General features: G+C 40.9%; 1 protein-coding gene across 3 annotated transcripts in view; it reads right to left on the bottom strand.

Moving 5' to 3' along the window:
- The window catches only part of vps13b (vacuolar protein sorting 13 homolog B), a 302,426-nt gene that overhangs the window by 118,525 nt on the left and 170,918 nt on the right, over window positions 1-12,983 (bottom strand). For 2 of the 3 annotated variants that reach the window (XM_080895821.1, XM_080895822.1), the window contains exons 28-31: window positions 10,815-10,956; window positions 9,692-9,964; window positions 9,237-9,393; window positions 8,846-8,957 (exon numbers count right to left, since the gene is read on the bottom strand). In XM_080895821.1, coding sequence (XP_080751947.1) covers window positions 8,846-8,957; window positions 9,237-9,393; window positions 9,692-9,964; window positions 10,815-10,956 — 684 coding nt within the window. Of the gene's footprint in view, window positions 1-8,845; window positions 8,958-9,236; window positions 9,394-9,691; window positions 9,965-10,814; window positions 10,957-11,743; window positions 11,811-12,983 lie in introns of all 3 variants that reach the window. The other variant, XM_080895823.1, reaches the window with a different exon arrangement.

Genomic DNA, 12,983 nt, shown 5'->3' on the forward strand with positions numbered 1-12,983 from the left:
TACATTATATACATTAAAATAAACTATTCCAAGCAGTAAGGACTTTAAAAACTGGTAAAGACTGGGAGGAGGAAGACAAATCTAAGCCCACTTTAGTGCCAGCTTCTTGTTCTTTCAAGTCTAGCTGGGCCTCCTGGGGTTGTAATGTGCCTCTTGTTACACAAGCATTAGGCAATTATGCCACTGGTTTCTTACTGGCTTCCCAGAGCCGCAGCAGAGCTTGTGGCTTCACACATGGACATTTGAAAGCATCTGCACATTCCTTCCTTCTCGAGGTCGACTTCTTTTTTTCCCCTCTGTTGTACTTCAGTTAGTTCTGCTCTGGTGTGATGTTCGACTATGTAGCCCATTGATAACTTTGGCGGGAGACTACTGACCACACACATACACGTGTGCAGATATACATGGGTGAATCATTAGAAAAAAGCAAATGTGTGTAAATGTTTACAATCTGGTGGCCACATTATGTTGTAAACCTAATGAGCACCACAATTATAAAAGTGGATTTCAGAAACTATTCTATTATGGAAGTAAACTACTGATAATTGTAACAACACTACAGCTACATGTAGCTTCACTGCTATAAGAAAAAAGGGGCTATAACTCGTCCTCCAAATGCACTTTGTGAAACCTCTTTGTGTATCTCGACACATGGCTCAAGTTCAGCTATTTCTGTGTTAATTTTATGGAGGAAAAAGAAACTAGACAAAGTAGAGACACACTGACTGTCAATACTGTATTTCTATTCCCCTGATAGTCCACCTGGCCCCTGCTACTGCTGTGTGACTGGCCAGTCTGAGTCTCATTGTCATTAAAATGACAGCTTCAAACCAACCACGCAGGATGCTAGAACATCAACATGTCATGAGCAGGCAGAAAAGGAACTAAAACACAATTATGCACAAGGCTGGGGTTTGACTGCAAATGCACATTTTCAGGCACACACACACACACCAGAGCTAGAATGTGTATATCGCACGCTGCAGTTGAGCACAGAGCTTCCGAGGCAGGGTGTATTCTTAGAACCCTAATATCCTGCTTCAGGATGAGCCATTCGCACACACACACACACAATCACTGAGGTTGGATCCCTGTGGTCATGCGGTCAACCCCTGGATCAGGCCCTTTATGAGTGAAGGACAGCTGAGGCATGATCCCTCTTGCCTCTGTCAGCATGCATCCCGAGCTGACTGACAGCAATATGCCAAAACACATGAACAGTTTCCGGGAAGCTCTGCATTAAGGTCTGTCACCTTCAGTGCCACTGAACAAAGCATGCAGAAATCCATGTTGCTTCCAACACAAAGATGCAGACAGATGAGAGGAAAAAATGATCCGCGCTGTATCTGTATGGCTATTTCAGCTTTAAAATGAAAAATAAAATGGAAGGGTTTAATGAGCTCATTTTGGGTGTTTGGGGAAGTACAGTGACATACACTGCACACTTTTAGCATTTACTCTTTCTAAGGAGTTTATATTATATTCTTTTTGTTTAATTCAAACCCTGCAGAAACACATCTTACTTATCCTCAGATATCTTGTTCCCAGAGTTGAGATTTTGTTTCTGGTAAATGCTGAACCCTTTGATTTAAAAAGTAACATGTTTAAAATTAGCTTAATCTGAATAAGATGCATAAGCAGTTCAGGAAACAAATACATGGATTATAGACTAAAGGGACAGTTTTGGCAACTTTACCCAAAATAATAACAATGTATCCCATTGGAACAATTCTACAACAAATTGACTGGATAGCTGTTCAAACTTTATTAAGACCAAAGTGTTGGCCCGTTTGTTCCTAAGGCAAACGGGCCAGCATCACTATCTCACTGTGCCAAAAAAGAGGAGGAAAATAAGTTGTGGTTTACTTGTTTGATTCCCTTGTGGTGAGTCCTAATACTCCCTTCTCTCTATCTTCTCCCCTTTTTTGCACACTACATTGGAGTCATATGCATAAATGGCCATAAAAATGTATAGCTGGGCCCAGGCTGGGGTTTTCTCCCTCCTAATCTCCCTAAACCTCTAACTGCAGGCCGACGAATACAAGTGTTGTGGTACAATCTTCTCACAGAGTGGAGGGCCTGAGAATAACATCACAGAGGCCACAGATATTTATGGAATGAACCACAGGCTGTACACAGAAGTCAGCAGACACCACAACACAGCACACAAGATGCTGTATACAGCTCCCTGCTCATAGGCAAGACGCTGCCAGCTAAACAAAGTGCAATGCTGTCGTCAAAAGCTTATCAATGACATAGTCAATAGATCTGCGGGGACAGAAAGAGGTATATAGGTTAAAAATCCTGTACTTTAATAAGCATTTACATTACTTTTCTTTGCAATAATCTGTTCAATCGCCTATTGTTGGACAGAAAAAGGATTTCTGGTCGTCAGCTGTGACACTGTGGAGTAAACCCTTAAGTCAACGATCACCATCATAGTTTGATGCTTGAACACAGTGGTCAGCTACTCTGAATCACAGATCAAGAATCAAACCCAGTGCGTCAAATCTAGTGTCCTCTGCTCTACGTTCAAAACATCAGCTCTGCAAACACAAAGCAAATCTTCCCATCTCATTTACAGTTTTACAGGCAAACAGAATTTTCTTCCTTTTCATCATATCAACTATGTGTATCTGATGTGTTTGTGATAGCGTCTGAGAGTTAGAGAAATTCTTCCATGACCCCAGTTGCAACAGCAAATACTGAGAAATAATTATCTAAAAGCAAAAAAGAAAATGGGGGGAAATAATCGAGAAAAAGCTGCAGCTTCAGTGGCTGAATCTAAACTTCCTGTTCACATTACAACATGTTGTCTGAGAACTGTTTCGGCGTGAGACCCTCATCCTACTCCCAAGTCTCATTTGTCGACTCTATGCAGGCTATCCTGTCAGATTCAAAGCATAAATTCTGAGGCGAACTTTAATAAAAGGGGGCGTATGATTTACTCTAGGTAGTGTCTGTCCCCATTTTTAAAACAATTTGATGCTGCATTAATTCTAAACGTCAAGGCAATGTGAAATATGTCCTCTGCATTTACCAGCACCAGGTGTTTCATTTGCCGGAATGACAAAAAAAATGTTTATTCTGGCTGACCCTCCAATCCCCGCTTATTTTATCTTTTTTTTTTCTTGAGAAGAGAGAAAGAGAGCGAATAGATGTATATCTGAAGTAAGAGTGCAGAAAAGAGATCAAAGAACAAAATGGAGCTACATGATTTAGCGTTAACCAAGAAAGTTTCATGTCTAACAATTTCAATTACACTGTCTCATTCCTCTGCCTTTAAGGCCCAAACAGAACACCAGTGCTGTTGTTTCACACCATCAGCCACTTCACATACGTTTGCCTGCAGGGTGGATCTGCTGTAAGAATCTTCTGTTGGTTGGCTGCAGTTCAGCATGCTCACGAGGATCAGTGGCATTTCCCTTTTACGTCGATAACAGCCTAGACTGACCACTATTGATTACTGAAGTACACCATAATGATTGATCGTCCGCATTTAATGCATTATAACAGAATGCAGATAATCACGGAGTATCAAAAGGAATTGGTATAAAAACATGTATTTAAACCAGTCATAAAAGAAGCAGCAATGACATCAATATACACACATGAACTAACTAAAACATCAAAACAGCTACTTAGCCCAAAAAAAAGACCAGTGCAATTAAAGAGATTTAGTGAGTTGGTTTGGCTTTTGCCCACAGTTCAGTGTTAATAACATACTGAAATTTTTCAAAAAAAAAATAGGAGTGAAGAGTGTATACTAGGAAAAGATGATCCAGTATATTTTTAAATCCTAAAACTAAAGATGAAAATAGATCAAAGAGAACTTTGATTCACATGGTCACGTCTGGCTGGGCAATCCCCAGACACCGTTTTTACATTCTAAAATCGTGCTCTGTGTAGAGATAAACTTTAACAGCAGGGACTAATTATACCTAAGCTTCCTTAAACACCAACAGAATTTAGGTGCATAAAAGGTCGCCTCTTATGAAAGCACCTGATTGTTTAGGTAGGTCAATGGAGGTGTCTAAAAGAATCATGATAAAGAGTCCTCTTATTCTGGCGAGATATTACGATTACTGCCATCGTAGCTTCTGAACCGAGTTCATCATTAAACCTCCGCAGCAGCCAGGGAGTTTTTAAATGAACTTAGTGTATATAAGAGTAGGTCCTGGGTGTCACTGTGTGTGGCCTGAGAAGCTCCTCTCCGCTGCGGCAGCGAAGCAAAGCTGGAGCACTTTTCGCTGGTGTAAACAAACGGGGAAATGGGGCACTTGGCAGCCGACTAAAGTGAGTGATGAGGCAAGTGTGCGCTGAAGCATCTAATGAATCATTTACTGGGAATGTTGGGTTTTATGAGCAAAAGACAGATGAGGAGGAAGACAAGAAAGAAGGAGACCAGCTGAGAGCATCGAAAAAGAATTACTTTTTTATGAAAAGAAAAGAAAGTTGGTGAGCTGCAGCTGTCATGGAGACACCTGAGAAGATCGGTCAATGTTTTAACCCAACGTGAGGACGAGATTAGAATACATAAAAATAATGCTTCTGCTAGCGCAGCACCAGCAGCATATGAACCTCGCTGAATTTACTGAGGTGGCTGCTGACGCTGTGACAGGTTTGCACCTTTGAACAGAGCTGTTGTACTGAAGGCCTATAAGCGGTCATATACTCATACGCTACATTTTTACACCTCCAAGGAGAAACAGAATCGCTACTTCTGCTTCTACAACTGAGTGAACAAATATCCAGAGCAGTGAGTGAAATCGCTCTTTATTATAGGACATACACAAAATATCTTGGAATTGTAAAACTTTTTTTTCCCCTCTTTGGCAACTTGTATTCCTTTATCACTTTATTCACACACTCCCATCCATGGAAAGGATGCTACTGTGGGAGATGGGTGCATATAATGTTCTGCCAGGGAATTTTATTAGTAACAGGCAACATCCTGGCTTCACTGGGCTGAGTTTATCTGTGGAGGGGAGATCCCCATCACAACCACTTATTAGGACATATATGTGGCTTTAACCAGGCAGCCATTCAACAGCAATAAGGAGCTGGGTTACTGACCACAAGTGACTGGGAGTGGGACCATTTTAACCAACACCGAAGCAACCGAGAGAAAACGGAAGACAGGAAGGAAATAACAAATACACATAGAAACACAAGGGAAAAGAGAGACATTCAGCAGAAGACGGTAGCATGAAGAAATGTCATGTTCTGGAAACTCCGTGTGGAAGAAAAAGAGACAGGAGTACATCATGTCCATTGATACAGCCACATCATGCTAACTAGATTCTGTATCACCGCTCACGCACAGCTTTCCCTGCCGTTACTGTAGAAACACGAGCGTCTGCACAGATCAAAACAAACAAACAAAAAAAAATGTGGCAGCTGGATGCTTCATAACTCTCCTTTGGAAAGAGCATGAGGTAAATGAATATGTGATGGAATCTAGAGCTGTGTCCTCGAGATGTGGGGGTGGTGGGAAATACGCAGGATATTTTAAGTCTCAAACACATGCTTACACATGTCCAAACATGTGCAGACACACAAATGGAGAAGGCAAATAATATTTAAATTGCTTCGGTGCAAAATTTTAAAAGTTTCATTTAACAACAACAAGGAGCAAATATTAAGCGTTTTCCTGTCACTGATAAATGAGGAGAGCTTCTTTGTCTCTTTCTATATTCTCAAAGTAAAAAATGAGTCGTAAAAACACAAATGAAAGCCATGTGTAGCCATAGTGAGACTTTAAAGATTAGCCCTCTTTCAGTCAGGGATGTCTGGTTGCCCTTTCAGATTTGCCAAATAATCATGTATGTTTTTCATTTTTGTTTTCATCTACAACAAAGGATAATGAGTGCCATGCATGTTTAATGGCTTTATCAAAAATGTATATAATTTAAAATATGAATATACTTAATTTGTTTTTTTAATTTAATATTATGTTAAAAGACAAATTATCTTGGTATTTCAAAGCTGTTCCCCAGCATAGAAGAACCTTTCAATACTATGTTCCCTGAGTTCTAAAAAAACATCTCAGTGGAAAAAGGGGAGTGACAGATAGAAAGAGAGAAAAATGGGAGCAGGGAGTGAAAGATATGAAATTTTACAGAGACACAAACCACAACAAAGTGAGGGTTGAAAGTGTGCTGGACATTCCCCGGGCTGGTGCTCGTACTTGGAAAAAGACGGCCTTTTCAAGACAGGAAAATGATTACAGCTGTGTAAATTGACAGCGGCCTTGTAGCTGAAGATGAAGAGGGCGAAAGACGGGAAGCCTGCAGCCCCGTCATAACTCCAGCTTGGTCTACAAACTGCTGGGGGTCGACTCCTTCGGGGGGGGGGGGGGGGGGGGGAACGGACATCACACGATCAAATTAAATGGTGTTAATTGCTGCCAAATCAGCCTGGTGGTGGCTATCAACGTAGCTTAACAGCATTCCAGTCAAACGCGTTTGTTTTTCCATCTCTGCGTAAATGCTAAATGCACACCGTGCTGTGAACGCGGAGAAGCTGAAAGGCACTGAAGTGTGTTGGAGCTTAAGTAAAACATAAAGATAAGCTCCATCAAGATGTTTACACAGTTTCACTATTTTAGCTCGCACTCTTCTCTCTTCTCACGTCTCGTCTCCTAGGGTGGCATTACAGTAAATCTTGGTTTTAGACATTGTGAGGCAATCATTTCAAGTACAGTAGACAATAACAGCATAGCTACTTAGATCAGTCATTCAATTGTGACAACAGATGTGATTAGTGGTAGACTTTAAACAGAATTGCAGCAAATGGCTACTGGGACTCACAGACATATTTCTTCCTATAGCCACAGTTTGTTAGAGATTGTAAACACACTTTGGTTTGCATGATTATAGACTCTCCCTATGACTTTCTCTATGCAACCTGGGGGAGCACACGCAGTAGGATTCGGCACAGATAAATCGCAATATTATGTCAACAAGTCTTTGATCTCAGGGTTATCAATCATGTGACTCATAAGTGTGATCATTCTAAATTGGAGGGCAGATGTGAACAGTGAAGGTGGTGAAGATAATGCCTGGTTAGGAATGGAAGAATGAAAACAGAGAGTGGCTCAATGTAATTCCTGGGTTTTGCTGAAGAGAGGGAAGTGGTGGCTCTTGGCTTCTGTCTGCAGAAGTTAGAAGACAACTGGATGTGGGTGTGTTTGCAGCATACAAACATACCATGCCTGCTGCTAGTGTTTGTCACATAGTATGCCTATATATTTGTGTACCCTGCACATCTGGGTGGGAAGTCATGCAGAAGGTGATCGCCTCTGTGACTGTATGTGCCCCCCCCTTTGACAGCATGCAGTATGTCCACGTCTGTGTGTGTGTTTCCATGTCTGCCTGGGTTAGGGTGGAGCATCGTGCGATGGAATCTGGTGTCTGTGAGCAAATGTGGGCACTGCAGCCACAGAGCCACCAGTCCTCTAACTACTAGAGGTAAAACATTACTGGCCAGTATGGGCTGAAATTGCATGGCTGGTCTAAATGGTTTTTCGGGTGAAAAACAGAGAAAAACTCCAGATTATTTTCCATGCCCACAAAGACATCATTTATCATCTGACAAGATAACAACATAGCCAACATGTCAACAAAATAAATCTATGCAAAGTTGCCACGGAAACTGAGCAGATACATCCCATTAGCTGTACTAACTTGTACCAAAACAAACAGCAAACATTTCAGCACTGCACACTGTGTGAATCTCATTATGCTGGTGATCGATATCGTTCTTGCTCCATTAGCTCAAATACAAAAGTGAGACTGTGAGGGAGACAGTTTGGAAACTTTGGGTGAAATGTGCACAGTGTAGGACAGAGTGCAGGATTTTGTACATTTGTGCTTTGGGTATCTTTAGGGCTAGGCCCTCTGAGACTCTATGCTTTTTGCAATCAACCTACTTGTGACACGTACTCCAAGCGAAAGTGGCAATGAAGCCTAAAATGGCCTCTCTTCTCCTTTTTTTAACCGCCTAACTTTTTCCTCATTTCAAATCAACTCACATCGCACTCGCAGCTGCACAAAGCATTAGGCACCACTTTTATCTCCCTCATTACATGTGTTTGCCAGCTCCATATCTGCCCATTCGCACAACTGTTCTCCCTCTCTCTTTCACACACATACGTGCTGCAGGGCTGTGGTTTTCAGGCAGCTATGACACAATCCAGATTCTTTTAGCTGCCTATAGCAGGGAAATGTGCTTTGTGCGGAGCTCTTTCCCTACCAAGTCCAGATTTTCCCTGCGTTGCAGCTTTGATCCACATGGCACGAGGGGCTTGTGTCAACAGTCTTGTGTTTCAGCTGGAGGCACGGCAGACCGCCAAGATGTCATTGAATTAATTTCAGGGACAGCTTTACCACTTAGAGGTGCTGTTACCCACCACATCCTCAATCCCCCCCCCCCCTCCCTCCCCCCCTCCAAGGTAGCCAGCATCCTGAGAGACAGGTGAGCACCCATATATATGTACATGGCTACCAAGCATGTAGTTCCAGGAGGTTTAATGCTGAAGTCGTATGTGTGCTTTAAAAGTATTACATGTTAATGTAATCTAAATTATTAAATTTAATGACAGGAAGGAAGTGGGAAATATTTGCCTAATAAAAGAACGGGAGAAGAAATTCCAGTGACAAGAAACTGACTGAATTATAAAAAGAAGGAGAATCAGATACAAACATCCTCATAGCTGCTGTTTTAGAGTGATTGTGTAGCACTTAACTAACAAAATAATAAAAAATGAAATAAATAAATATTTCAAAAAAGATAAATGGATCATAAATTATAAAGGAGACTTGGTGGCAAGAGATTGGCTTACTGGTAGATGTCTTTTCGCAGCACAGTGCGGGTCAGCGGGTTATCAGCCTGAGGAGCCATACTGAGGGAGCCTAGCTTCAACACCAAGGTGTCTTCCTTCTTCATGTGGGAATCTACCAGGACACATACAAATACACAGAACACAAAATTAACCACTTACAAAGGAGAAGAAATGGTTTGATGCAGAAAAATATATATTGCTGATTTATAAAAACAAATGAAGTCAAAGCATATGATAATTGATACTGGCAGAATTCATTAGTGTTATTATTTTTACAGTAATAAAGGTTTTAATCAGACCTCATTATATATACTGTACTATTCTGTCTCATGTATCTTTGCATTCCGTTGTGGAGGCTCTATAATGTCTTTAAACAAAGTAATTCTCTAACCTGACCCAAGCTGTTTGTCTTGTGTCCCAGGGCAGAAGACCCTGATCACACTTGTGTTGATGTAGATGAGAGGAAGACATCGAGAGGTCAACGTGTGGCTTCTCATTGGCTGACCTGCTGATTTCCCACGCTCTCTGTAGCGTCTTGGTACCTTCGCCTGAAAATTTATGAAGCCAAAAGTACAGGTGATGTATTCAGAAGATCAAGGTTAGCTGGCCTCTTAAACTGCATCAAATTATTTGAATTGGCTTATTTTTTTCCAATATATTTCATCTATTAATGTTAAAACTGATTAAAAATCATCAGGATTTCAATTCCTGTGCCCAATACTTTTTATAACTATATTACAAAAGGCTACTTAAATGAAAAGACATTTGTTATGCTGTTTATTTCCCATATGGGCCCAGCGTTAACAAACTTCACAGTTATTAGAACTGACAGACATTTTTTGCTACCTGGAACACTCCTGCTACAGTGGCCAGTAAGGGACAGGACAGAACCACATCAAACGGCTGGGCTGTCAGCAGGATTTCTCTCAGGTACAGCGGCGAGCTGTCTGCCAGAGGATCAGTGGTCACCTGCTGATTGGCAATGGTAGCACTGCTGCGGGCTGGCCGCTCAGGCCGAGTGGTGAGTTTATGACGGACATTTTTGGTGATAGCTTGCGTGTAGGTGATTGACAGAAAGCCGTGCTGCTGGTGAGAGCCCTCCAGGACTTTAGCTGCCGTCTGGCCAGCGGTAAGACAGGACAAATCACACATGAGCGATATCACACAGGAGTCACACGCAAATAAAATTCATTGTTTATTGTTTTGACTAATTTTGTAGGTAAAGGTTAAACCAGAATAAAAATAAATGAATAACTTCTTGAGCTATTTTTCTCAGATCGCATTTTAATTTGAAATATTTTTTACCAAAAAAATTCAAGAGAATCACGTTGGAATCAATGATCTATTTAGTTTAGAGGATTAGATTTACACTTTCCCTTTCAATTTCTGAAAAACCTGACATCACTTTTTCAGATATAGCTCAAAAAGCATGCAAAGCTTCCATTTTATTACTTATTTGAAAAACAATTATGGGGTGAAAACAATTAAATACAGAGTACCTCTGAAAAAAGAAGTTTCATTCTAAATGTTTAATGATTAAAAGACAAGCTGATTGATTATAGGCATCAAGGTAAAGTGCTACAACATCCAGTAACAGTGGATTAAATAGCTGCTGACAAAAGGATTCATTAACTGATCATTTTCTAAGTTCTACACCCTTTTAGGAGACTTCCTATTAAACCTAAATAAATACAAAGAGACCCAAATAGTGATGTTCAGACTATCTACCTGATCTATTCCTCAGAGACAAAGTGCTGTATGTGACTTTTTGTAGTTATTTTAATTACTTAAACTGTTTTTTTATCTGTTGTTGTTCATAGAACGTCAGTTTTGTACTGTGCTGGTTTAAAAGCATATTTAAAATTGATTTACATCAGAAGCCTTCGATTCTGAAACACCTCTGAGGAACATACAGAACTCTATTAAGCCACTGTTGATGGAGGAAAAAAAAGAAGAGCGGGATTCTTACAGGAGAGAAAAAGCCAGAGAAGTGGCTGAAAGACTCTTGCTTGCTGACGGGTCGAACCAACACAGTGCGTCTGTTCAGCTTGTCAGTGCAAGAAAGGACCACTCCTCCACAGCCGCCCGAGCTCCGAACACCCTCCTCCATACTGGAGGGAAGGAGAGAAAGGAGATGCAGAAAAGAACAGAGGAGAAGTCGTCACACAGAGAGGGCAGAAAAGATGAGGAAAAAAAGCTATAACTAGAAGAAGATAATTAAATATAGAATAAACTGATTAAACCCACAGGAAGCTGCTCCAGCTTGAACCAACTGAAGTATTACATTGTCATGGTCTTATACTATCCAGCAATAAAGATGTTGAAGCAACTGTTTAAGTTGTGTTTTGAATGAAAAGTACACAAGGTACCCAAAGCACTTTAAAAAAACGAAGATTCAAAAGTTTTCTTTGCTTTAATGTTTAATAATTTCAGTTTCTATTCATTATCATCTGACTAAACTGCATAATTATGGTCAAATCTGTGCTAACTGACACATTTTCATTTGCTTGCCAGTATAAGACCATCACCAGAATGAAATTTGTCAACAAGAAAAGGGAATGCCCATGTTTTAGTCTCCTCCAGCAGACACAGAGAAGAAAGGCTCTCAATATTTTTCATTGGTTTGATTATTCAGCTAGTCAGAATCACTGGAGAGACAGGTGAGTGTTACACCATGAGCAAAATTTAATTCTGTGATTATATTTCCACCTGTTTTGATGTTATTAATGTGTTCATCATAGCCAAACACAATATTTTGTCATTTATCTTCCTTTAGTTTCCTGTCTCTCCAGCACGAGAAGAGATAAGTGACCTTGATTAGGAGCAATAAGATGGCGAGGCGCAGTATAAAGAGACCTAAGGCTGCCATAGCTGTTCTGAGATAGGCAGAGGCCTCACCACAGATGTCTCCTTGCACTGCAGAATGAGTCCTTCATAGGTGCCACAGTGCCAGACCTGCCCTGGCCTGGAGAGAGACACAAGGCCCATCTTAAAACAGTACCTGCGATTACTCGTGTTGCTGTGCCAGGGCCTGAAAATGTCTCATCAATGGCAAAATACAAAAGTGAACCACAGGCCGATGCTAACATTTTTATCAACCTTTGAGATACTAGAGTTACACACCCCTATAAATTTTATATACTAAGAATATTTGATCTTTTCATTTATTACTATAGCCATACATAAGAAGCAGAAACCACAAATAACATGAACGCAGACATAACAACACAACAATTACCATTCTCAATTTGCAGTACCACAAAAAAAAAACAAACAAACATAAAAAACTACCCCAAATCTGGAGAATGTGAAACACACACAAACAGTATCAAATGGTGCACAATACATTATGGCAAAATGCTTCGCACAGTGGAAATGGTTCAATACCATCAGCATCTTTCCTTTTAGTAACCCTCTCACTCACCTTGCCCACCTCTCACTTCATTACACCCCATTAGTATACTGAGAGTTCAGCGAGAGAGGAATGGTCCCAGCGGTGAGTGTGTTTCTGTGTGTTCCCTGCATTGTTACATAGTGTGCATGTTCTTTCTTTGCACACTTGTGCGAATATATCTTTGTAATCTGCTCTCTCACTTGTGAGAGTAACTAATCGACACACGGACCCCCCACAGCTCCTCGTCTCTCTTTTCTCCCTCTAAGCTTCCATCCAGTCATCCTTCGCTGCCTCCTATTTGTAGAACAGCTGGAAGACATCAGCTCCAATTTGCGTGAGATGCTCAACAGAGTGAATATGGGTGCACTGTATCTCGGGAGCATCTCTGTGCAACAGTTAAATGTACGTCTTTCCGACAACATGGCAAATAGCCTTACAGAGTCTACCACTCTGCCGCCTTTTTGCCTTCATCTCACTTCAGTTTCCCTCCTCAGCTTTATAATAAGTGAGCCCAGTACCGATGAGGTGCAACACCCACCTAATTTGTCCTCCCTACAGACTACTTCTGTCATTTTCTTTCCCTCCTGCTCACTTTTTCTGTCTAACTCCAATTTTGATACAATCACGAATTCAGTTATATATTTACCTCCCATATTTACTTGCCCTATCTAACTTTCCATTCATTTTCCAGCAGTGAGATAGCTAAGGCCAGATGAGGCATTTTCTCTGTCAAGCTGGATCTAA

This window comes from Rhamphochromis sp. 'chilingali', assembly GCF_963969265.1.
Source record: "Rhamphochromis sp. 'chilingali' genome assembly, chromosome: 11".
Classification (NCBI taxonomy): domain Eukaryota; kingdom Metazoa; phylum Chordata; class Actinopteri; order Cichliformes; family Cichlidae; genus Rhamphochromis; species Rhamphochromis sp. 'chilingali'.